This window comes from Ovis aries, chromosome 23, assembly GCF_016772045.2.
Source record: "Ovis aries strain OAR_USU_Benz2616 breed Rambouillet chromosome 23, ARS-UI_Ramb_v3.0, whole genome shotgun sequence".
Classification (NCBI taxonomy): Eukaryota; Metazoa; Chordata; class Mammalia; order Artiodactyla; family Bovidae; genus Ovis; species Ovis aries.
The window spans coordinates 49,391,204-49,417,873 of NC_056076.1; the positions used below are offsets into that span (position 1 = coordinate 49,391,204).

A 26,670-nucleotide genomic window follows, 5' to 3' on the forward strand; every position below is an offset into this window, starting at 1 on the left:
CAGGATGAAACAGTGATGCGTCTAGACTGTGGTGGTGTTTGACATGTGAAACAACTGTCCAGAGCTCTACATGGCTTCCCGGGTGGCTCAGTAGTCAAGAATCTGCCTGCCAAGCAGGAGACACAGGTTCCATCCCTGGGTTGGGAAGATCCCCTGGAGAAGGAAATGGCAACCCACTCCAGTATTCTTGTCTGGGAAATTTCATGAACAGAGAAGCCTGGCAGGCTACAGTCCATGGAGTTACAAAAGAGTCACCACTTAGTGATTAAACAACTACTACATGCAGACGCAAATGACTGCACTAACTGCTGAACTCTCAATAATCTTTGTGGCTTATACCAATGTCACTTTCCTGGTTCGGGTACTGAACTAGAGTTACAAAAGATGATACCATTGGGGGAAACAGGAAAGGATGCAAGAAATCTCTCTGTACTATTTTTTTTTTTTTTGCAACTTCTTATGAATCTATAATTATTTCAAAATAACAAGTTAAAAATCATAAAAATAAAGCTATAAAAACTTATACAGAATTATATAAATATGTACATTTAAAAAATACATATAGAAAAACCACAGTCTTGCTTAAACAAGATTATGCTATATGAATGATTTTGTAACTGGCTTTAACCACTTAACATGCTGTGGATTTTTCTGTGTCTATCAGTTCAGTTCAGTCGCTCAGTCATGTCCAACTCTTTGCAATCCCATGAATCGCAGCATGCCAGGCCTCCCTGTCCATCACCAACTCCCGGAGTTCACTCAGACTCACGTCCATCGAGTCCGTGATACCATCCAGCCATCTCATCCTCTGTCATCCCCTTCTCCTCTTGCCCCCAATCCCTCCCAGCATCACAGTCTTTTCCAATGAGTCAACTCTTAGCAACAGGTGGCCAAAGTACTGGAGTTTCAGCTTCAGCATCATTCCCTCCAAAGAAATCCCAGGACTGATCTCCTTCAGTGTCTATAAACACTCATTATTACTGCCTGTATTCTGTTCCAGTGTGCAGATGCACCATTTTTATTTGCTTGTTCATTCATCACATCTCCTTACTGGCACTTAGATTGTTAGCAATTTTCAATTATCATAAACATTGCTACCAATTGTCTTTAAACATATACATCTCTACATACATTTCTTAAACTTGTCCAATCATCTCCTGAATATAAATTCTAGAAGTGGAATTGCTAGATCAATGACATTTTTGTTTTGGTGAATACTGCAAATTGCATTCCAGAAAGATCTAACCAATTACCATTCCCACCAAAATGCATAACTGTGGCTTAACCCACAAATATTCCTAAATCTGCAAAATTACAAACCCAGATCTTTTCCACCTAATCCAATGATTTTTATATTCAGACAAGCACATGTTGACAGTAAGCAAGCATAAGAACCTTCATGACAAATTCAGATTTTTCCCCCCCTTTAAAATCGCCTATGGAGAGGAACTCATAAAGGATGAAACATCTAACTGGCAAATTACCATGCCACTGTAATTTTTTTTAAAGTTCTATTCAACACCACATAAAATCATTCACTGTACCAGGCAATCAACTTTTGTATTAGCTAACGTGGAGCTGGGGCACATCAAGAACCACTGTATAGAGTTTACAACTCCTCTGGATTTAAACTCTGAATTACAATCCTCTGACATGACAAACAACTCTGGCCTTAATATGAAGAATGGTATAGGAAGAGGATACTGAAATGCTTGATTGTGATAGAAAATGAAGAAACTTAGCAAATACAAAGTAAAAAGTAGTGGATACAGCAAACTCAGCTCTAAGACAACCAACTGAGAGGGGTTGGGTGGGAGGGAGGCTCAAGAGAGAAGGGACATATGTATACTTATGGCTGATTCACGCTGTTATATGGCAGAAATACAACACTGCAAAGCAATTATCCTCCTCCAATTAAAAATGTTTTAAAACTGTGGGTATTTTTTCATTAAAAAAAGAGATGATCAATTGTATTACCCTCTTATGCAGAAAATGTGTCCAGATGTCATCAGCCACAATTCACAAGGCGACAGAAGAAAATAAAAACAACCTTGGCCTTATGGTTAGATCTGCTCTCCACCACAACCTCAGGGAGACACTGCCATTAGTTTGCATATGAAAATAAGAAGACCAGAGCTCAGTGTTACAGCATACATTCCTTCATTCATCAACAGAGTACCACTGTCAGATGACAAGCAGTTTTCCAAAAGTGACAAATAAAACAAGAAGGAACATTTGTTGGTAGGGGAAAAAACCTAATTTCATATGAAGCCTGTAGTTCAAGAATTCAAGTGCCCACAACCAAAATAAATATATAAAATGGGTCATCTAATGAAGTTAGTATCTATTCCTGATAATTTTCACACGTATTCTTGCCTGGAGAATTCCATGGACAGGCAAGCCTTGCAGGCTACAGTCTGTGGGGTCGCAAAGAGTCAGACACAACTGAGCAACTAATACTTTACTCAAAAATATATATGAGTTATTTACCATATCTCAGTCAGCTGGTATAACAGGTCAGATAAGCTACACTTGGCCAGTAAAATACTCACCACTGGAGTTAACAGAAACTGCATACTTAGGCTGGTAACTGATGACCTATGACCTACATCACAGGGCCAACATACAGCCTCAGAAGGAATTGTTTGTGGTCCTTCAGGCAATTTCTACTATCCAACATATTTTTTCTATTTTGACTTTCTCTTTTCTATCAACCCATGTGTCTCATTCTTCATCTGTCCACACTTTGAATTTTTAAGAAACGTAAGAGTGCCAATGGAAACTGTCAAACCATGGTATTGGATCTCAGAGATTAAGAAAAGGAAAAAGGTGGAAGAACAACAATGCAACCTAAGAGAGAATCTTATCATATTCTCAAATGCAGAACCAATTTGGATTCCCACACAAAATCAGAAATTTTTGAAAAATTATTCACACTACAGAGAAAAATAATTTATTTTTTAAAACTCAAAATTGCAACTAAGTACTGTTTATATTTAGCAGATTTTCAGTAATTTGAACTCAAATAAATTAGAATTTGGGAGTATTTCAACATGGGAAGAGGAGACTTAGGAAAAGAACTGTTTAACTTTCTACAAAAAAAGATATGTTCAGGGCTTCCCTGGTGGTTCCAGCGGTTAAGACTCTGTGCTTCCAAGGCAGGGAGCTTGAATTTGATCCCTGGTCAGGGAACAAAGATCTCATGCGCCTCTCAGCGTGGCCAAAAAAATTTAAAAAGTATGTTCAAAGACTTCAGCATATACTTGGAAAGTAGAAAAGTTCTAGAGGGTGATCTAGATGGTGATCATTTACACACAGTGTAAATGCATTTAATGCCAGTGAAATGTACACCTTAAAATGGTAAATGGTAAATTTTGTTAGTTGTATTTTACAACAAAAAGAAAAAAGATTCTTTGAGCCCAACATCTAGAAATCTTAACCAGCTACTCTCAGGACTCAAAAACTGGGCTTACACTCTGCTTCAGTCATTAACCTTCACTTTTCTTGTGTTTCTATAGAAATGACTCTTAATAAATCTGATTGTTTGCACCATGTAGGCCTACCTTTGGAAGCTGACTTGAAAAATTGCGTCCTAAAATGAGACATGACCCTTTAACTGAACAACGATTCTATTCTCAGGACTTGGAATGGTTCACTGAGATATGGTTCACTTGGAATGGTTCACTCAGCTTCTAGATTCTAAAACTCAATAGGGGGCTCCCCTGGTGGCTCAGTGATAACAGAATCCATCTGCCAATACGGAAGACGCAGGCTAGATCCCGGATCCATGACCATCCCAAAAGCCACGGAGCTTCCAAGCCTGTGCACCACAACTACTGAGCCTGTGCCCTCGAGTCCGGGAGCGGCAACTACTGAGCCCATGTGCCACAGCTACTGAAGCCCGCGTGCCCTAGAGCCCATGCTCCGCAACAAGAGAAGCCACCTCAGTGAGAAGCCTTCACACCGCCAACCAGAGAGTAGCCCCTGCTTCCCACAACCAGAGAAAGCCCACACACAGCAATGAAGACCCAGTGCAGTCAAACATAAAATAAAATAAAATAAAATAAAAAACTTTAAAAAAAAATAGAACTTAATAGCGCAGTCTCAAAGTTGGGAATTAGGGGAGCAGAATGTGCCACCCCAAAATATGTCTCTTTGATATAAAGATCATTTTGGGCTGGTTGTATTGAGAAACTGCAGAAACAGGAGAAGCTCTGAAAACAAGGTTAAGAGTTACCTTCTTGTAAGGTGTGTGGATCACAATAAACTGTGGAAAATTTTGAGATGGGAATACCAGACCACCTGACCTGCCTCTCGAGAAATCTGTATGCAGGACATGGAACAACACACTGGTTCCAAATAGGAAAAGGAGTATGTCAAAGCTGTATATTGTCACCCTGCTTTTTTAACTTCTATGCAGAGTACATCATGAGAAACGCTGGACTGGAAGAAACACAAGCTGGAATCAAGATTGCCGGGAAAAATATCAATAACCTCAGATATGCAGATGACACCACCCTTATGGCAGAAAGTGAAGAGGAACTAAAAAGCCTCTTAATGAAAGTGAAAAAGGAGAGTGAAAAAGTTGGCTTAAAGCTCAACATTCAGAAAATGAAGATCATGGCACCTGGTCCCATCACTTCATGGGAAATAGATGGGGAAACAGTGGAAACAGTGTCAGACTTTATTTTGGGGGGCTCCAAAATCACTGCAGATGGTGACTGCAGCCATGAAATTAAAAGACGCTTACTCCTTGGAAGAAAAGTTACGACCAACCTAAATAGCATATTCAAAAGCAGAGTCATTACTTTGCCGACTAAGGTCCGTCTAGTCAAGGCTATGGTTTTCCCAGTGGTCATGTGCGGATGTGAGAGTTGGACTGTGAAGAAGGCTGAGCACCGAAGAATTGATGCTTTTGAACTGTGGTGTTGGAAAAGACTCTTGAGGGTCCCTTGGACTGCAAGGAGATCTAACCAGTCCATTCTGAAGATCAACCCTGGGATTTCTTTGAAAGAAATGATGCTAAAGCTGAAGCTCCAGTACTTTGGCCACCTCATGCAAAGAGTTGACTCACTGGAAAAGACTCTGATGCTGGGAAAGACTGAAGGCAGGAGGAGAAGAGGACGACAGAGGATGAGATGGCTGGCATTGCCGACTCGATGGACGTGAGTCTGAGTGAACTCTGGGAGTTGGTGATGGACGGGAGGCCTGGCGTGCTGCGATTCATGGGGTCACAAAGAGTCGGACACAACTGAGCGACTGAACTGAACTGAACTGAAGGTGAAATTACACTTATAAAGACAATCTTCATTTATGTAAAGGTGTCTCCTATTACCAGGAAGAGAAAAATGACTAAATTTCCAGAAACACTTACCAATGGAGAAGGCATTTAAATTTAGATTTACCTTTGTGTACTGTGCTTTTGGGCTTCCCTGGTACGATACAGAGGCTTGCGTTCGATCCCCGGCTTGGGAAGATCCCATGGAGAAGGGAATGGCTATCCATTCCGGTATTCTAGCCTGGAGAATTCCATGGACAGAGAAGCCTGAGGTTTTCCTGGTAACTTCCTGTAACTGGCTTTCCTCCCTGACTCCCTCAACCAAAAGAAACCTTTCTTTTGTCTTTAGCTAAAGATGATATTTAAGCAGGTGGCTTTGGCCATCTTGGGGAGGTACTAAGTTTCCTTGGGTATCTTCCAGGTACATGTGACATATACATGTTAATAAATTTGTTTGTTTAAAAAAAAGACTTCAGCATATTAATTGTTGATATGCAAATATATCTGCTGATTAGCTACAACTTGCAATATGTATAAAGTAAAAGTGTTAGTTGCTCAGTCGTGTCCAACTCTTCATGACCCCATGGTCTGTAGCCCACCAGGCTCCTCTGTCCATAGAATTCTCCAGGTAAGAAGACTGGAGTGAATTGTCATTTCCTTCTCCAGGGGATCTTCCCAGCCCAGGGATCAAACCTGGGTCTCCTGCATTGCAGGCAGATTCTTTAGCATCTGAACCATCAGGGAAGCAGTATATAATAAGCCTATATACTATTCTAAGTTCTCTCACCTTGATTATTTCATGTGACTTCTTTTAAAAACCCTGAAAAGTTGACTAAGGAAATAGGACTATCATCATCCCTACAAGTGATGGAAACAGAGAAGCTAAGTAACTTAGGTCACAAAATAAGAATGTGTGCTTAGTCGCTCAGTTGTGTTGACTCTTTGTGACCCCATGGACTGCAGCCCACCAGGCTCCTCTGTCCATGGGGAGTCTCCAGGCAAGAATACTGGAGTGGGTCGCCATGCCCTCCTCCAGGGGATCTTCCCAACCCAGGGATCAAACCCAAGTCTCTCGCATTGCAGGCAGATTCTTTACCACCTGAGTCACCAGGGAAGTCCATGTAATACAATTTCAATATGAATATTTAGCTACATTTTTATTAAGGCAAACCCACATAACATCAACCTAGAACATTACAAGTAACTAATCAGAGTTTCCATATATACCTAAATGAAGTTGTCATAGATGTATTATCCATTATAAAAATGATATCTGTTATGATTTAAATCATTTAAAAAGTATGTGAATGACAAAGAAGTAGAAGAAAACAGAAAAATTAAGTCTAATAAGGAAAGTGGTAAGATGATAGATCATTTTTGTAATAGCTAGGAAATCATAAACTATAGTTTGGTAAGAAAGCTAAAATTTTAAATTACATATTCCCTAACTCATAACTTTCAGTAATTTAGACTGGTTTTATTTTGCTTTTAAGCACACCAATCTCATATATGAATCTCAATAACAAAAGATGATAAACTCTTGGTTCAAACCTTTTAATGAAAAGCAGATGGACAGAAAATTGTGGAAGGGAGATTTATTCATAGATTTCTGACACTGATTTGCTAAACAATTTAAGTAGCTATGAGGTTCATAAAATAAACATGAAAATTTGTAAGTCTTTTTCACTGAAAATTCCACTATAAAATGATGTCAAAATTGACACTTTATATTAACAGTGTCATTTTCAGCCTACAGCATACATTCTCCAACAGATTGTATGTTTGTCAGCTTAAGACGCAACCTAAGTAAAATCAACAAGTAACCATTCAGAAAAGCATAGAAGCACTTCTAAAGACATTTTCCCCTTTCTTTAGCAAAGAAAGAATTACGGAAATCATTCACAAAACTAACAAGAATCAGCCCATTCAGTGGTTAAACTGTGGGAACGTTAAGGTTTTAAGAGAGTCTATTCATAGGAAAAAGTCAAAGGATAAAAACTACATATAAGTTTATTATAGCACTTTTTAATGCACCAAGTAGAACCAAAAAGTATTTATATTCATGTGATTCACAGACAATCCTATATGCTGTCATTCAACTGCCAAAATGAAAGAAACCCTAACTATTAAAATGTCAAAATTTCAGCAACTACCAGCAAGATCATACAGCATTTTTTTCCTCAAGAAAGCAACAGAAAAAATGACTTAAAAATTCAGATTCCAACCAACACAGTGAGAAAAGGAAGGGTACACTTGGAGCAAAACTCATTTTCTCCCTTGTTTTAATGCTTTAAACAGTATTAGTTGTCTTCCCCCATTTAAGCTTTTAGTTTAAGGGAGCAATCAACCCTGGACAAACTCAAGCATCTTTTCAAATGATTCTGCATAGAAAAGTATATAAATAAAACAAAGGGGAACAAAGGTTTTGACTCAAGATGTAAAAACTGAACTTCTTTTGGTTCCTCAACTTGGGAAAATAAGACGCAAAAAATAGTCTCAAGTTATTTATTCCCTTAGAAAAATGGCCAAGTACACTATCTTGGTCACCATTCAAGTGAACATATGATGAAAAAACCAGAGTTTAGGAAACAGTTTCGGAGTTATCCCAGGCCCACCTTAATGACACAGCAGATTGTTTCAACTTGAGAAGCTCTAATAAAATCATACATAAAGTGGGCCAAAGAGAATAACAATATGAAAGCAGAGACAGGCATCAAAAATTCAAAGAAAAAAAATGTATAGTCACTTAGTAGTTTCTGTCAGTTAAAAACTTGTGACCGAATTTAGTAAAAGTCTCTTTTCCTGTTTCTCAATGGAGGAAACAGATGAAGAAATTCTGAGAAAGGCTCACTCTGGCAGCTCCCCTTAAACAAAGACACACTCCACTTGAGACAAGGTTATCCATCAATATTAACTGTAAATAATATATTTATTACATTCATATTGTAAATAATGGCACTCAAACAAAGAATGTGTTGTTACAAACCTCATTTTCAAAGTGCTTGAAAACGTGAGTATATAAACCTGGGGATTGTTTTCTTGAAGATGAGCATCTGTAAGTTCATGCTGCATCTCTTTAGCCATTATTTGAAGCTCAGACAGTGATCAGTCTATACTTCCAAATGGAGACCATGTAGCATTATACCCAACAGAATTCATCTTTGAAGATACATAAAGGTGGTTTGAATCTGGTCCATGCTAACTACTAGCCATATGACTTGGGAAAACCTTCCCAAGCCTGTTTTCTGACAGGCAGGGATATTAATAGTACCAACTTCACAGACTTGATTTGAGAACTAGATGAGGAAACCCACCTAAGGCAGTGAGCCCAGCACCTGGCACATAGCACGTACTCGATACGTAACTGCTAAATTAACACTCGTGTTCACATCAGTCCAGTCTCTTAGGAGAATGAACATATTCTTTATAATGCAAAGAGGATCGCTGAAAAAAGAAAATCAAGAGAGAGAACCAGAACCTAACAATGTGGAAGAGAAATGAAAGGCATTTATTTAAAAGAAATATAAAAAGTACAACAAACTGATACTTAAAAAAACACTATGCAATGTGGGAAATACATACAATGGATATTATTCATTCTAAAAAGAAAGGAAATTCTGATGTGTGCTAACTACAACATGAATTAACCTTGAAAATATTATGCTAAGTGAAAAAGGTCAGACACAAAAGGATAAATATTAAACAATTCCATTTATACATGGTACTGAGCATAGGCAAATTCACAGACGAAAAGCAGAGTACAGATTACATGGTCTGGGAAGTGGGGGAATAGGGAGTTTAATGTGCACAGTTTCTGTCTGAGATGAGGGTAAGTTCTAGAAATCGAGAGCAGTGATCACTGTGAAACACTGGGAATGTACTTAATGCCACCGTATCATACACTTAAAAATGGCTAAACTGAAACGAAAAATGGCTAAAATGGTAAGTTTTATATTATGTAAATGATACCACAAACTTACGTGAGTAACAACAAACTATGTGAGTAAAACCTTTCCACATTATAGGAGAGTTAATAAATTACAGCAGACTAGACTAAATTCCCAAATACCAACATGAAAGCATGCTAGTCTCTGCAATACCACACAGCACAAAAAACCTTCACCATGGCCCAAAGTCCTTATGTAATTCGTCTCCTTGCTCACTGCCCTGCCACACTGGCCTTTCTGCTGTTCCTCTAACACGCAGAATGCAGGCCTGCCTCAAGTCTGTTACACTTGCTGTTCCTTCTATCGGATGGAATACTCTTTCCCCAGAACATGCAGGGCTCCCCGATTTCACTCACATCTGCTTAAATGCTGCTTCCCCAAGACCCTCTGGCTAAAGAAATCTCCCTCTGGCATTTGCTCCCATTCGACCACTCTCCATGAGCTTGCTCTGCTTCATTTTTCAGAAATGACTTCATGCATTCATTTCTTTACTTGTTTAGTGCCCATCTCTTCCACTAAAATATAAGCTGCATGAGGACAGTAACCTTGTCCCTCATGTTCACTACAAAGTTTCCAGCCCTTAAAAACAGTGCCTAACAAACGGGAGGCATACAATAAGAGAGCCCACATGCCACAACTACTGAGCCGACACACTAGAGAGTCAGCGCGCCACACGAAAGATCCCGCATGATGCAACTGAGGCCCAATGCAACCAAATGAACATTTTTTTTTAAGTATGGGAAAACATACCAAAATATCAAAAGTGGTTATCTCTATGTGATGAGGATACACTATTCTTTTTCCCTTTTGTTTCTGTATTTTCTAACTTTTATACAATGAAAGATTTCTGTGATTTTTTTTTAAAAAAAAAAAGACTGTTTTACCAGCAAATCAACTACTAAGAACTCACTCTAGTTACACAGTTAGTGAAAGTGAAAGTCACTCAGTCGTGTCTGACTCTTTGCAACCCCATGGATTATACAGTCCATGGAATTCTCCAGGCCGGAATACTGGAGTGGGTAGCCTCTCCCTTCTCCAGGGGATCTTCCCAACCCAGGGATCCAACCCAGGTCTCCCACATTGCAGGTGGATTCTTTACCAGCTGAGCCACAAAGGAAGCCCAAGAATACCAGAATGGGTAGCCTATCCCTTCTCCAGGGGTTCATCCCAACCCAGGAATTGAACTGGGGTCTCCTGCACTGCAGACTGATTCTTTACCATCTGTGCTATCAGGGAAGCCCTTATACACAACTAGGGATAGCACAAAGACTTGACTGCAATCAAGCTCATCACAGTTTTACACTTAATAAAAAAAATATGAAACAACCAAAACCTTCAATGATATAAATTATGGACATCTATAAGACAAAACATTCTATAATCACTTAAAATTATGTGATGTGAAAACAATGACATGAGAACATGTGAGTTAACAAAACAATGTGTGGAATATGGTGCAAGCATTTTTAAATGAGAGAACTGACAAGATATTCACCAAAAGTCAACAATGGTTACTTTGGATTAGTATTATTTTAATCTTTTTTTGCCTTCCTTGAGCTTTCCTGTATATAAAGGTACTAAAAATGAACATGCATTACTTTGGTACTGAGAAAAAATAAGCTTAGTGATTGTGTGACTGTGCCAAAAGCTGCCTTCTTGCCTTATTTGAGCACCATCTAGTGCTCAGTATACATAATACAATTTTCATTATGCAATAAAGGTTTCTAAAAAGTAGCCTTTATAAAAAGGACATTGACAAATATTACCATACTCTGTGTTTGGCCTAATTTTTAAAATAGTTGAACGATTAATTCAGAGTCATACAATTTTCAATCAGAGAATAAAACAGTCATAAGAAAATTGGTTAAATCTGTGTTGCTTATTTTCACCCCTCAAGTATTTTAGAGTAACTTTCAAGACAGAGACCTTGATCTTTTAAATTAATGGGAGAGAAGAGGAAAGTCACACACTTTATGTACATTATGGTTTTTCTCCACCCTACAAGTCTACATGGTAGGTAATATCATTGCCATTTTACAGAACCGTCAACAAGCTCAGTGAGATTAAGGGGCTTCCCTATGCTTCCCAGGTGGCTCAATGGTAAAGAATCGCCTGCCAACAACAGGAGGCGCAAGGGATTTGGGTTTGATCCCTCAGTTGGGAAGATCCCTTGGAGGAGAAAACAGCACCTACTCTGGTACTCTTGCCTGGAGAAGCCCATGGACAGAGGAGTCTGATGGACCACAGTCCACGGGGTCTCAAAGAGTCGGACAGGGCTGAACACACATGCACACACACTAAATTCACAAAGCTAATAAAGCTAACAAAGCTAATAAGCAACAGAGCTGAGGTCAGCCTGACTCCAAAATCTACGTTCCCCCGATCATGTTCTGCTGTCTCTATTCTCTACACTTTGCCCACTTTTTGGCAAAATGATTCTCATTCCTGGTAAGCATACAAGGTATCACTACACTGCTCAGCACTGCTCTCAAATCTAGAAAGCTAAGTTCATTCAGAGTTAATGCTCTAATCAAATATCAATTTAAGATAAAAGCTTTTGGCAATCTACACCAGTATTCGTGCCTGGGAAATCCCATGGAAACAGAAGCCTAGAAAACTATTCAGTCCATGGGGTCATGAAAAGAGTCGGACATGACTTAGCAACTAAACAAAAACAGTTTTAGAAAGCATCCTTTTTTTAGCTGAGACGTAGATATCGGTTTTTAATATGTTTCATATGTTATTTATATATTACATGAAATACATTTAGGGATTTACTGCAAATCTATGGATTACAAAGTCAAGAAACAGCATTTAGACATAGTCCAATTGTGCATGTCTATTTTTAATCAACATCAATTTTTTTTCTTTATTACAATGTGTGAAATTTAAACCGTGAAGTATCAAAGTTGCCTCATATTTTAGTCTCCCTTTCACATCTTTCAACTTTTCTTCCTTTATTTTCATGTTCTAATATTCTAAATGCTGCATTTTACTTAACTTGTTTGTCTCTATCACTAGAGAGCATGAACCACAAAATGATGCCTCGCGTGTTAGCAAACATTTGTTGACTTTTGAATCTACCACTCACTTACCCCAAAGAAAACTCCTTAAAATGATGCTTTCACCAAAATCCACTTAACAAGAACCCACAAGGAATCACAATTCTAATCCTCAGCTTTCCAACAAATGTACCAAAAATGGGGGACACGTGGACAGATTTTGATCTTTCCAGTCAGTCCTCTGTGGTCAAAGGACCCTCCGAGCTACCAGGCCACCACATGTGACCAGCCTTATCAGTTTTCAAAAAAAACAAGAAATACATGTGGAAGCACTATCAGTGCTCCATAAAGTCTCTTCCTGACCTGTTAACACTTGTTTCTCATGCCCTGCCAACATGAACTGAAAGAATTAATGGAAGTCATTTTACCATCCTTTACTCACAGGATAGAAATCACTTCTATCATACATATAAGGCTATTGCTGTATTATATGTAATAGGAAAACACTGGAAGCAATCCAAACGGTAAAAATAAATGGCTATATGAATTCTGATACGTTCAGCAATCAACAGACTTCAGTTCTTCCATTTCTTGGCTATTGTAAATATGCTGCAATGGACATAGGGATTCATGTATCTCATTTTCTTTTTCTTTGGAAAAATACCCAGAAGGGCAATAGCTGGACTGTATGGTAGTTCTATTTTTAATGTTTTGAGGAAACTCCATACTTTTTTCCATAGTGACTTTGTTGTTGTTGTTCAGTTGCTAAGTCGTGTCCGACTCTTGCCACCCCATGAACTGCAGCATGCCAGGCTTCCCTGTCCTTCACCATCTCCCAGAGTTTGCTCAAACTCATGTCCATTGAGCCAGTGATGCCATCCAACCATCTCATCCTCTGTCATCCCCTTCTCCTCCTGCCTTCAATCTTTCCCAGCATCAGGAAGACTGGACTCTTTTACAATGAGTCAGCTCTTTGTCTCAGGTAGCCAAAGTATTGGAGCTTCAGCTTCAGTCCTTCCAATGAATATTCAGGGGTGATTTCCTTTAGGATTGACAGGTTTGATCTCGCAGTACAAGGAACTTTCAAGTCTTCTCTAGCACCACAGTTAGGCTTTACCAATTTACATTTCTGCCAACAGTACACAAGGGTTTCCTTTTCTCCAGATCCTCACCAACACATATTTGTTGTCTTTTTGACCGACTCAATGGACATGAGTTTGAGTAAACTCCAGAAGTTGGTGATGGACAGGGAGGCCTGGTGTGCTGCAGTCCATGGGGTTGCAAAGAGTCGGACACGACTAAGTGACTGAATTGAGCTGATGACTGCCATTCTGACAGATGTGAGGTAGTATCTCACTGTGGTTTTCATTTGCATTTCCCTGATGATCAGTGGTACTGAATATCTTTTCATGTGTCCAATGGCTATTTGTACGCCTTCTCTGGAAAAAGGTGTATCCAGGTTCTCTACCGATTTTTTTTAAACTGGTTGCTTTTTTTTTTTTTAATGTTAAGATGTCTGAGTTCTTTTTGGATATTAATCCCTCATTATATTATTCATTTTGGATATTAATCCTTCATCTGATAGATCATTTGCAAACATCTCCACCCATTCAGTAGACTGCCTTTTCATTTTCTCAATTGTTTCCACTGCTCTACAAAAGCTTTTTGGTTTGATTGAGTCCCACTAGTCTATTTGTGTTTTTGTTTCCCTTGCCTGAGGAGACCTACACAAAAAATACTGCTAACAGCAGTGTCAAAGAGCATATGCTACCCATGTTTTCTTCTAGGAGTTTTACGGTTTCAGGTCTTATGTCAAGTAATTAATCCGTTTTATTTTTGTATACAGTATTAAATGCTCTAATTTCATTCTTTTACATGTAGCTGTCCAGTCTTACCAGCACCACTTCGTGAAGAGATTTTCTTTTCCCTACTGTATACTCTTGCCTCATCTGTTATAGACTAACTGAACATAAGTGCATGAGTTTATTTCTAGGTTCTCAATTCTGTTCGACTGATCTGTGTCTGTTTTTATGCCAGTAACATGCTTTTTTTGATCATTGTAGTTTTGTAGTATAGTTCCAAATCAGAAGTGTCTTGTGTGTTTCCACAGATAATGCCATTGGTATTTTGATAAGGATTGCACTACATCTATAGAATGCGTTTGGGAGTGTGGTCTTTTTAACGATATTAATTCTTCCAATCTATGAGCAGGGTATACCTTTCCATTTGTCTGTGTTGTCTTCAATTTCTTCCATCAGTGTCTTATAGTTTTCTGAGTATACATCTTTTACCTCCTTGTTTAGACTTATTCCCAAATATTTTTGATGCAATTTTAAATAGGATTATTCTCTTAATTTCTATTTGATAGTTCATTGTTAATGTACAGAAACACAACAGATTGCTGTATACTAATTTTGTAACCTGCAACTCTACTGAACTCATTTATTAGTTCTCATAGTTTTTTGGTGGTATCTTTAGAATCTTCTATACATAGTATCATGTCATCTTCAAAGAGTGACAGTTTTATTTCTTCCTTTCCAAATTGGACTCCTTTAATTTCTTTTTCTTCTTATGACTGCTCTGGCTAGGACTTCCAATACTCTGTTGAACAAAATAGCGGACAATATTGGACAGCTTTGTCTTGTTCCTAATCTTAGAGCATGCTCTGAATTTTTCACCAGAGTATGATATTAGACGTGGGCCTGTCATATATTGAGGTATGTTCCCTTTATATCTACACTTTGTTGAGGGTTTCTTTTTTTAAAAAAATCATAAATGGATGCTGAATTTTTGTCAGTTTTTCTGCATCTACTGAGATGATCATACGCTTTGGTCTTAAATATGTTAATATGGTATATCATATTCATTTGTGGATACTGAATCATCCTTGCATCCCTGGGATGAATCCCAACTGATCATGAAGTCAGTCAGTCAGTTCAGTCACTCAGTTGTGTCCGACTTTTTGCCACCCCATGAACTGCAGCACGCCAGGCCTCCCTGTCCATCACCAACTCCCAGAGTTCACTCAGACTCATGTCCATCAAGTCGGCAATGCCAGCCATCTCATCCTCTGTCATCCCCTTCTCCTCCTGCCCCCAATCCCTCCCAGCATCAGAGTCTTTTCCAATGAGTCAACTCTTCACATGAGGTGGCCAAAGTACTGGAGTTTCAGCTTTAGCATCAGTCCTTCCAATGAACACTCAGGACTAATCTCCTTTAGAATGGACTGGTTGGATCTCCTTGCAGTCCAAGAGACTCTCAAGAGTCTTCTTCAACACTACAGTTCAAAAGCATCATTTCTTCGGCGCTCAGCCTTCTTCACAGTCTAACTCTCACATCCATACACGACCACTGGAAAAACCATAGTCTTGACTAGACGGACCTTAGTTGGCAAAGTAATGTCTCTGCTTTTCAACATGCTATCTAGGTTGGTCATAACTTTCCTTCCAAGGAGTAAGCGTCTTTTAATTTCATGGCTGCAATCACCATCTGCAGTGATTTTGAAGCCCCCAAAAATGCAGTCTGACACTGTTTCCCCATCTATTTGCCATGAAGTGATGGGACCGGGTGCCATGATCTTCATTTTCTGATTGTTGAGCTTTAAGCCAACTTTTTCACTCTCCTCTTTCACTTTCATCAAGGATCATGGTGTATGATCCTTTTAATGTACTACTAAATTTAGTTTGCTAATATTTTGTTGATAATTTTTGCATCATTGCTATTAGCCTGTAATTTTCTTTTTTGTGTGTGGTCTTTATCCACTTTCAGTATCTAGGTGACACTGGTCTCACAGAATGAGTTCAAAAGTGTTCCTTCCTCTGCAGTTTTTTTGGAATAGCTTGAGAAGAGTAGGTGTTAGTTCTTCCTTAAATGTTTGGGAGAATTCACTTGTGAAGCCATCTGGTCCTGGACTTTGGTTTTGGGGAGCTTTTTGATTACTGATTCAATTTCATTACTGGTAACCAGTCTGCTCATATTCTTTATTTATTGCTAATTTGGTCTTGGAAGATTGCATATCCTAGGAATTAATCCATTTTTTTTCTTGAAATACTATCAAGCAATATGAGACTAGAGATCAGTTATAAGAAAAAACCAAAAGAAAACCTCAAAGATATAGACAGTAAACAGCATGTTGCTAAGTAACTACTAGGTAACTGAAGAAATCAAAGAGAAAAAAAAAAAAACCTGAAGATAAATGAAAAAAGAAATATAATGATTCAAAACCTATGGGATACAACAAAAGCAGTTCTAAGCGGGAAGTTTATAGAGATAAAAGCCTATCCCAAGAAACAACAAAAATCTCAAACAATCTAACGTTATGCCTAAATGAATTATAAAAAGAAGCAAAACCCAAAGTTAGTAAAAAGGAAAGAAGTAATAAAGATCAGGGCAGAAATAAATGAAACGGAGACTAAAACAGCAGAAAAGATCAATGAAACTAAGAGCTGATTCTTTGAAAAAATAAAATTGATAAACCTTTAGCCAGACTCATCAAGAAAAAGAGGACTCATATAAACTAGAAATGAAAAGGTAATTACAACTGATAGCACAGAAATACAAAGGATTATAAGAGATTACTATGAATAATTATATGACAATAAAATGGACATATAATGGGCTGGAGAGTTTAGTGAATATTGTTTACCCTCCATACATTTGGAGTTTTCTGTAGTTTTCTTTCTTCTTATAACTGATCTGTAGTCTCATATTGCTTGATACAATTTCAATCTTCTTAAATTTACTAAGACTTATTTTGTGGCCTACCATGTGATCTATCCTGGAGAACATTCCATGTGCACTTGAGTGCGATTCTCATGCTTTTAGATAGAATGTTTATATGTATGGATGTATGTGTGTATGTATATGTATGTATTAATCATCTGGTCTAATGTGTCATCTGGACCAGGGTTTCCTTACAAATTTTCTGTCTGGATGATATGTCCACTGATGTAAGTGGGGTGTTAAAAGTCTCCTACTATTGCTGTGTTATTATTAATTATTCCCTTTAAGTTTGTTAACTGCTTTATGAATTTAGGTGTTCTTACATTGGGTACATATATATATATATACACACACACATACACTTACAACTGTTATATCTTGTTGTATTGATCCTTTGATCATTATGTAATGTCTCTCATTGCAGTCTTTGTTTTAAAGTCTATTTCGTCTGATATAAGTATTGTTATCCCTGCTTTCTGTCTCCATTTGCATGGGAAAACTTTTCCATCCTCTCACTTTCAGTCTGCGTCTTCAGATCTGAAATGAGTTTCTTGCACGCAGCACATAGATGGGTCTCGCTTTTGTATCCATTCCGCCACTTTATGTCTTTTGATTGAAGCATGTGGTCTATTTATAAAGTAATTGTTGATAGGTATGTACTTATTGCCATTTTGTTCATCATTTTCTGGTAGTTTTTGTAGTTTCTGTCCTCTCTTCTAACTGTGGTGTTATGTTTGGATTCCTTTCTCTTTGTGCATATGTATCTATTGTAGATTTTTGGTCTGTGGCTACCATGAGGTTTATATGTAACTATATACACAGTGTCAGACTTTATTTTTTGGGCTCCAAAATCACTGCAGATGGTGACTGCAGCCATGAAATTAAAAGACATTTACTCCTTGGAAGAAAAGTTATGACCAACCTAGATAGTATATTTAAAAGCAGAGACATTACTTTGCCAACTAAGGTCCATCTAGTCAAGGCTATGGTTTTTCCAGTGGTCGTGTATGGATGTGAGAGTTGGACTGTGAAGAAGGCTGAGCACCGAAGAATTGCTTTTGAACTGTGGTGTTGGAGAAGACTCTTGAGGGTCCCTTGGACTGCAAGGAGATCCAACCAGTCCATTCTGAAGGAGATCAACCCTGGGATTTCTTTGGAAGGAATGATGCTAAAGCTGAAGCTCCAGTACTTTGGCCACCTCATGCAAAGAGTTGACTCATTGGAAAAGACTCTTGATGCTGGGAGGGATTGGGGCAGGAGGAGAAGGGGACGACAGAGGATGAGATGGCTGGATGGCATTATGGACTCGATGGACGTGAGTCTGAGTGAACTCCGGGAGATGGTGATGGACAGGGAGGCCTGGTGTGCTGCGATTCATGGTGTCGCAAAGAGTCGGACATAACTGAGCAACTGAACTGAACTGAAATACACATATATAGCTTAGTGTTTGGACATTATATTTTACAACTCTGTTTCATGTATCTCTTAACTATTTACTACAGACAAAGATGATTTTACTACCTCTGTCTTTAGCTCTGCATTGATTTTGATTTCGTTGCTATATTTTCCCTAGTGGCTCAGATGGTAAAGAATCTGCCTGCAATGCAGGAAACCTGGGTTTGATTACTGGGTCAGGAGGATTCCCTGGAGAAGGGAATGGCTACCCACTCCAGTATTCTTGCTTGGAGAATTCCATGAACTAAGGAGTCTGGCAGACTACAGTTCATGGGGTCACAAAGAGTCAGACATGATTAAGCAGTGAACACTTTCCCTTTTCACTTTAGTATGAAATCAGTCATATAAATAATTTTAAAACACTTTATTAAGAAAAGCAGTATATTACTTAAAATTTACTCTAGATTTAATCTTGATTTTATTTCACACCTTTGCTTCACAAGGAATTTTAATAAGGTGAAAAGTTGAAAACTATTGAAGAATCTGAACATTTTTCAACCATGCCTGGAAACTGTAACAAAATCTTGCTACCCTGGTGCCAAAAACAGTTTACAGTAAGGAAAGATTAGATTAGTCCTAAAGGACTTAGTGCTTCTAAAAAAAGTTGGCAGACACCAATTTTTGGCTGCACTTGAGGAAAGCACATATGGGATCCAAGGAATTCCAGGAGTGAGCAATCTCAGAAATGTTTGGATTCAGAGTCTTCCCTACAGATACAGTCATCTTAGAGTTGAAAAATTCATAAAGTAAGTAATACCATCCCTGACTATCAATGAGGTGGCACCTTCTACCTCAAGGCCTGCTCAGTGTTAACATTCTACAGGTCACATACCAAATACTAGCACTGAGGAGCTGAAGGCAGGGGAGAGGAGAGAGGGACTTCAAACAAAGTGACAGAAGTATACGCACCACCACGAACGAAGCTTTTCTGGATATTTTGACTAGCTATCCCTCTTCCACCGTAATGTACAGTTTACTTACTTTACAGCTTTTTACTCTAAGATTCCTTTATAAATGAGGATGAATTAACAAAAAAATGACATGAAAAATACATGTGAACAACAAAGGATCTTTGAGAAAAAGCAATAATTAGCAAAACAAAGTATAAAGCCATAATAATTCAAACTGCAAGGTACCAGCAGAAATCAAGAAATAGACAATAATGGCTAACAATTTATTCCCACCACTATTGCTTAGAAGTTCATCCTTTTCCCAAAGCTCTGAAGTGCCAGCTCTGCATAAATCAAGTACACACACACATACACAATCTTTTTCCTCCTTTCCATCTAAGAGCACTTTCAGTTCAGTTCAGTTCAGTTGTTCAGTCGTGTCTGACTCTTTGCGACCCCATGAATCGCAGGACGCCAGGCCTCCCTGTCCATCACCATCTCCCGGAGTTCACTCAGACTCACGTCCACCGAGTCGGCGATGCCATCCAGCCATCTCATCCTCTGTCATCCCCTTCTCCTCCTGCCCCCAATCCCTCCCAGCATCAGAGTCTTTTCCAATGAGTCAACTCTTTGCATGAGGTGGCCAAAGTACTGGAGTTTCAGCTTTAGCATCATGCCTTCCAAAGAAATCCCAGGGCTGATCTCCACTTTAGCTATTATTAATTATTTTCTTTCCCATTCAAATTTTATCTACCTTTAAATAAGAAATAATCCTCATCATCTAGAACTACTTTGGTGCCTCCATATTCTGGGAGAAGAACTTTATCTCCAACTTGCACACTAACCGGCTGAATCTCTCTACCCTTCCTTTAGAGCCCAATCCAACAGCTACTATCACTGCTTGCAGTACTTTTCCTTGTGTTTTTTCTGGAAGCATAATGTCTCCTATGGTTACAGTTTCAGCTGCACTTCTTTCAGCTAATAGTCAACAGGGGACAAAACTTCCTAAATGCCTGTCCTACCGTGACTCCAGCTGTTGCAGTTCAGACTCTGCTCTCACACTGCCACCACAAGGGAAGACCTTGTTGGACGCTCTGGACATGTGAACTCAGTTAAGTCTCTTTAATGTCTTTTGGCAGAGCACAAATGGATTGTAGTACAGTTTACATAAGTGAAAAGAAAATTTATTTTGAATAATAAATAATATTATCTTTATATGCTCTTTTTTCCTCTAAGTCTTATTACAATATGAGCAGAGATACTCAATGATAATTCCTTCAGGATTAAGGAAATGATTTCAAAATATACTGATACTATAGCTCATCTTCAGTTTGACCTCTCTCATCAATCCACAACCACCTTTAATTTTCCAAGGATCTCAGAAGCACTAATATGTAGCCACTTCCCATAATATATAACTAACTCACATTATCACAAAACTGTAAACTAAGTCAACCTTGTAGAGTCCAATCCAACTATATCTAAAACTCAGAAATCAAAATGTATTGCCAAAATATATAAACAATTCACAAAAAGCAAATGCCAATAATCCTTAATCCTCAAACATATGAAAATAAACATAACCTTGATTGTTAAAAGATAACACATATACATACATTTTACATATATATATTTAATTCATAGTCAAAAGAGAGTGATAGCTCTTCCAACTCTAGGGTCAGGGAGAGAAGAAATACAGACTTAGTTCTCACTATTATACCATTTTCATTACTGAAAATCAGTAGAAGAAAAGAATTGTTTCCCTTTAGTAATAATATAATAAAAACTATGTTTTACTATAACTTAATTCATGAAAGCACTCCTTTACAGGAGAATTCCAGTTAATAAATGCACAAGAAATGACCAAATTAAAAATAATACCATTTTGTAATCTCTTATGAAATAGGTGATTGGAACCAAAATCATCAATGGATGCTAAACCACAATCAAACCTCTCAGCCTTAACATGATAACTGATTAAGACTGCACATTTTCTGTATCCTAATTGAACACAATATAAGGTACCTAGCATCACTTATGAATTACTTTTACCAAAAATGTTTAACCCAAATTTTATCATCTTTAAATCTAATGTTCAATTTATAGAAAATTCAAATAAAAAAAACAAAATATAAGAAGTAGTGAGGTAGATCTAGAAGGTGGAACAGTCTTCAGAAAAACTGACCTAGTTTCTTACAAGAAAATAAAATGAACAGCATAGGCATATGGGAAAAAAAAATAGTGGCAGGAGTTGGGAAATATATACCTCTATCTGAGATTAAAGACATTCAAGAAATATAACTACCAAATGCAATGTATACACCTCATTTATTTCCTGATTATAAAAAACAAACTACAAAACAACTAGGGAAATTTTAAGAAGGACTGGATAAGTGAAACTATTATTATTTTGTGTGGTATCACGGTTAATTTTTACCACTCCCTGGTGGCTCAGAGGTTAAAGCATTTGCCTGGAACGTGGGAGACCTGGGTTCGATCTCTGGGTCGGGAAGATCCCCTGGAGAAGGAAATGGCAACCCACTCCAGTACTCTTGCCTGGAGAATCCCCTGGAGGGAGGAGCCTGGTAGGCTGCAGTCCATGGGTTCGCAAAGAGTAGGACACAACTGAGCGACTTCACTTTCACTTTCAGTTAATTTTGTGATTATTAAGATGTGATAATGGTATTATGATTATAAAGAAAATGTCTGTATTTTACTTTACTTTAGAATATTTTAAAATATAGATGAAGTAAATATGGAAATAATCCAAATGGCTGTTAACTGATGAATAAACAAACAAATAGTTGTATATTCATATACATGAATCTTAATCAGGAATAAAAATGAATGAAATATTGATACATGCTACAACATATCATCATAGTCAAAGATTTCAGGGACTAGGCCACAGATATCTTTAGGGGGCCACTGTTCAGTCTATCATAATAAAACTATTAAAAATAAATAAAAATCCTTAAAATCTACATACTGAATAATGGGAATTCAACATTCTAGTCACTCTACATAGTTATATGTTGGTCAGTTTTTATAATAGTTAAAAAGGAAATACTGGTTTTCACCTGCCAAAATGGCAAAGGCCAGAGTCTAAAAATGCATTAAACTGGTAAAGGGGTGGGAAAGCAGACCTCCTCATATATTGATGGTAGAAGTATATATTAGTACAATTCCATGAAGCAGTTTGGTAATATCTACCAAAATTACAAATGCACATAACCTCTGATCCAGCAATTCTACTTTGAGGAATTGATACTAGAAATTTACTTGTATGCATGAGAAATTATATATGCAGCATTATTTGTTATAAGAAAACATTGGAAACAATCTAAATGTTCACCAATAAACTGATTTCATATACTGTGGATACTCTTGGTGCTTCCCCAGGGGTTCAGCGGTAAAGAATCTGCCTGCAATGAAAGAGACACTGGTTTGATCCCTGGGTCGGGAAGATCCCTTGGAGAAGGGACTGGACTCACTCCAGTATTCTTGCCTGGAGAATCCCATGGACAGAGGAGCATGGCAGGCTACACCCCATGAGGTCACAAAGAGTCAGACACAGCTGAGCTACTAAGCGCACACTGATACTCTACAGTCACTTAAAAGAATAAGGCAGGTACATATTAACTGTGGGGGAAAAAAGCAAGGACAGCAAGCAAGAAGAAAAAAGCAACGTATGTGTGGTATGCTAGCATTTGTCTTTAAACAGTCTTGTAAAACTACATGAAATACATGGTTTTACTATTTCTGGAAGGATTCAAAAGAAACTGCTGCCAGGAATCATCTCTGGAGAAAGGAGGTGGCTGAGTGGGAAAAAGGAAAGAGAAAAACATTTCTCCTTTCCATAACTTTTGAGTTTTCTACCAGTACATGTACAACAAATGAAGAGAGAGAACATTAAAGTAAAATTTTTTTCAAAAATCAGTATGCCACACAAGTTTATGTGGCTCTCAATACAAATTTTCAATTTCCAAGTTACCTCTTACCTGCTTGTTGGTGCAGGGAAAGAAAATGATAGAAGCTGATTCCAGAATGGATCATTCTCAGAGACAGATTCTGTGCCTGATAATTTTTTCAAGTACTCATTTTTAGGAAGATCACCAATTCTGCTACTGTTTGATCCCATCTTTTAATCTGGTGGATTACTTGTCCTTAATCCTTCATTTCCACAAAACAACCTACAAAGAATAAAAAGAAATTTCAAGTGTGCTCAAAATAATTTTCATACTTTTCCTACCCATGACCTAAATATAAGAAACTATAAACCTAGTTTAAAAAATATCATACCTCCCTTTATTCTTTTAATCTCAACAATGGGATACAATACACTAGTGAAAATGAATTAACTAGATCTATAATTACCAACATGCACACATCTCAAAAATATTTATTTAAAGAAAGCTATGGAATAACGACATGGTTTAATTTCATTTATATGACTTTAAAGTGTACAAACAATATTATGGATATATTCTTAGCTACTACAAGTATTAAAACATATATGGGAAAAATACAAAGCAAAATCAGAAGAATATTTTCATATAATGTTATTGCGTGAGGAAAGGGGAGCCTTCAGTCGCATAAATACTTTCTAGAAAAGAAAAGAGAAAGGAATAGAAATAGATTATTGTTTAGATTTGCTGAAAATGGGGAAGAGATACAAAGGTTTTGTTTCACTACCTCTATTCCTGTCTGTCTTATACATTAATTCTTAAAAAGAAAAAAACTGGTTTCTTAATCTTGCAGCAGCAATACTGGAAGGTAGATAGATGATAAGGAAGCAATACCTTTAAATTAAGAAAAAAAATTTTAACTGGAATTCTATACCTAGCCAAAAGCTCCCATATAGTATGAAGGTAGAACAGCATTTTTAGATTTCCCAACACTCAAAAACCTGCCATGCACCCATTTGAACCTACTGGAAAATTTCGGTATAAGGAAATAAACCAAGAAAAATGAAGACACGGAATTGAGGAAACAGGATTCAACACAAGATAGGTGAAGAGAAATTACAGGTCAAGAGCTGTGCAACAGCTGGAACAAGGGTCAGCATGGCCCACTGACCTCCTGGGGAAGAAAACACAGAACTACCCTAGGTCACCTGATGTGTCCGACCTTATTCAGTAGAGTTTTAAAATACCAGAGAATATGGAAGGAAGGGGGGAAGGAATGACTATTACTCAGAACACAAAGTAAATGATTTAATTATGTATTCTGGGGGAAAAAAAACATTGTTCAAGAAAAGTTTGTGTAGTCACAGGATATAACTCATTTCAGGTTATGAATATTTATGTAATCACTGTAATATAAAGACTAAACCAAAAATTGTGAGGTAATAACTATACTAGGGAAATGCCAGAAAAAGAAATGAGAGTGGTGGCTTAAGAATGTGAAATCGAAACTTTCCTGGTGGTCCAGTGGCTAAGACTCTGAACTTCCAATTCAAGGAGTATGGGTTCCATACCTGGTCAGGGAACTACTCCCAGATGCCACAACTGAGACCCGGCACAGCCAAAGAAATAAAAATAAACATTAAAAAAATTATTTTAAGAATGTACAATCTCTGATTTCCACTAAGTAGGTAGGAGGTCAATGTTAGAAAATATTTTAAATTACTGAATCAGAAAATAATAGTAAAAGCATATTAGTTATAAATAAGGAGGTAAGTAGCAAGAAGCAACAGCTCAGAGATTTGAGAGTGGGGAGGGTGGTAGTACAGTTTTTCATCATAAGTCCATCCATCATATTATTTGATTTTTAACCTATGTCTATATATTACTTTGATATTTTTTAATTAAATATTTTTTCACCTCCTTGACTATTCCATTTCTGACTCAAATTTAAATTTTTAACATATGTGGAAAACACACAAAAAATCATAACTAAATTAATAGTGATAAAAATGTGAAGTATTCTTTTATGATGCCTATAACTAACAACCTTAAGGAGATCTATTTGTAGCAAACAGTTTAATGTTATAATACAAGTTATTAAAGCTGACAGCTCTTAAAATCTAAATTTAAAATTTCCATCACTATGTATGTTTACTGACAGGTCACACATGTTTGGTCAAAAGAGAATTAAATCCAAAGACACAGTGACAAACACATAAATCAAAACCAAAAAACTTAGAAATGGACCCACCAAACTGCAGCCAGTTGGGAGTTTTTCAACAAAATCAATTCAATAAAAGGACAATTTTTTCAAATAATAATGCTAGAACAACTGGGTATCAACAGGTCACACTCTGGCCTAAACCTTTCATGTTATACCAAAGTTAATTTAAAATGAATTACAGATCTAAATGTAAACTTAAAAAGTATAAAACTTTTAGATAAGAACACAGGAGAAAACTGTGACTTGGGGTCAGGAAATACTTAAGACATTACACAGAAGCACAACCCATAAAAGAAAACATCAATAAATTGAGCTCCATCAAAATTAAAAACTTTTGGTCTATGAAAACCCTATTAAGGGGATGGAAAGATAAGACACATAAAGAATCTGCCTTCCAATGCAGAGGACATGGGTTCCATCCCTGGTTGGGGAACTAAGAGCTCCCACAAGCCAGGGAACAGCTAAGCTTTGCACCACAACTACTGAGCCCTTGGGCTTTCGATCAGCACTCACGCTCTGCAACTGGAGAAGCCGATGTGCCACAACCAGGGAAAGCCTGCACCCCACGACAAAGACCCAGCACAGCCAGCAACAACAAAATAAAAACTAAAATGCTGCATATAAAACTACTGGAGGAAAAAAATGAAGATCAGAACATTCTGTTCTCAATCAAATAGACAAGTACTTCATTTTTCTTTAGGTACCTTAACAACAATTAAAAATTTACTTTGGGAGTTTAATTAGGTCCATAAATGATAAATTTTTCAAAAGAGCAAAACTCCATCCATCCACCTCATAAGGCAACAATATCATAGAGTCTATTAATGAAAATTTAAGTCAGACTTGATTTCTTATTTGTATTTTATTTTTTGAATACTATAGTAACGAAAGTCTCTCTCCCATCCCTTCTAACCACCTAGTTTCTCAACTCAGAGAAAATATTACTAGTTTCTTAGGTGTCATTCCACAGATTTTCTGTGTATATATAAGCACATATTTTTTCCTTTTTACACAAATCGTAACACACTACATATGCCTCTTTGCTCTTCCCAGTTAACATATATTAGAAATCGTTACATATCTATATATAAAACATTTATTTTTCTTAACTCTGTAACACTTTGGTTTTTAATTCCGTAAGTCCCATAATGATGGACATTTAAGTAATTTATGGTCTTTTGTAAACTACAAATAACTCACCAGTAAGCATCTGGTATACAAGGTATTTCACACACATATCAGTA

General features: G+C 37.4%; 1 protein-coding gene across 4 annotated transcripts in view; it reads right to left on the minus strand.

Annotated features, from left to right (window-relative positions):
• The window catches only part of DYM (dymeclin), a 390,748-nt gene that overhangs the window by 345,344 nt on the left and 18,734 nt on the right, over nt 1-26,670 (minus strand). For 3 of the 4 annotated variants that reach the window (XM_042239587.2, XM_015103730.4, XM_060405511.1), the window contains exon 2: nt 23,296-23,487. The exons of the other annotated variant lie outside the window; for it this stretch is intronic. In XM_042239587.2, coding sequence (XP_042095521.1) covers nt 23,296-23,435 — 140 coding nt within the window. In that variant the 5' untranslated portion in view covers nt 23,436-23,487. The remainder of the gene's footprint in view (nt 1-23,295; nt 23,488-26,670) is intronic. 4 annotated transcript variants of the gene reach the window in all.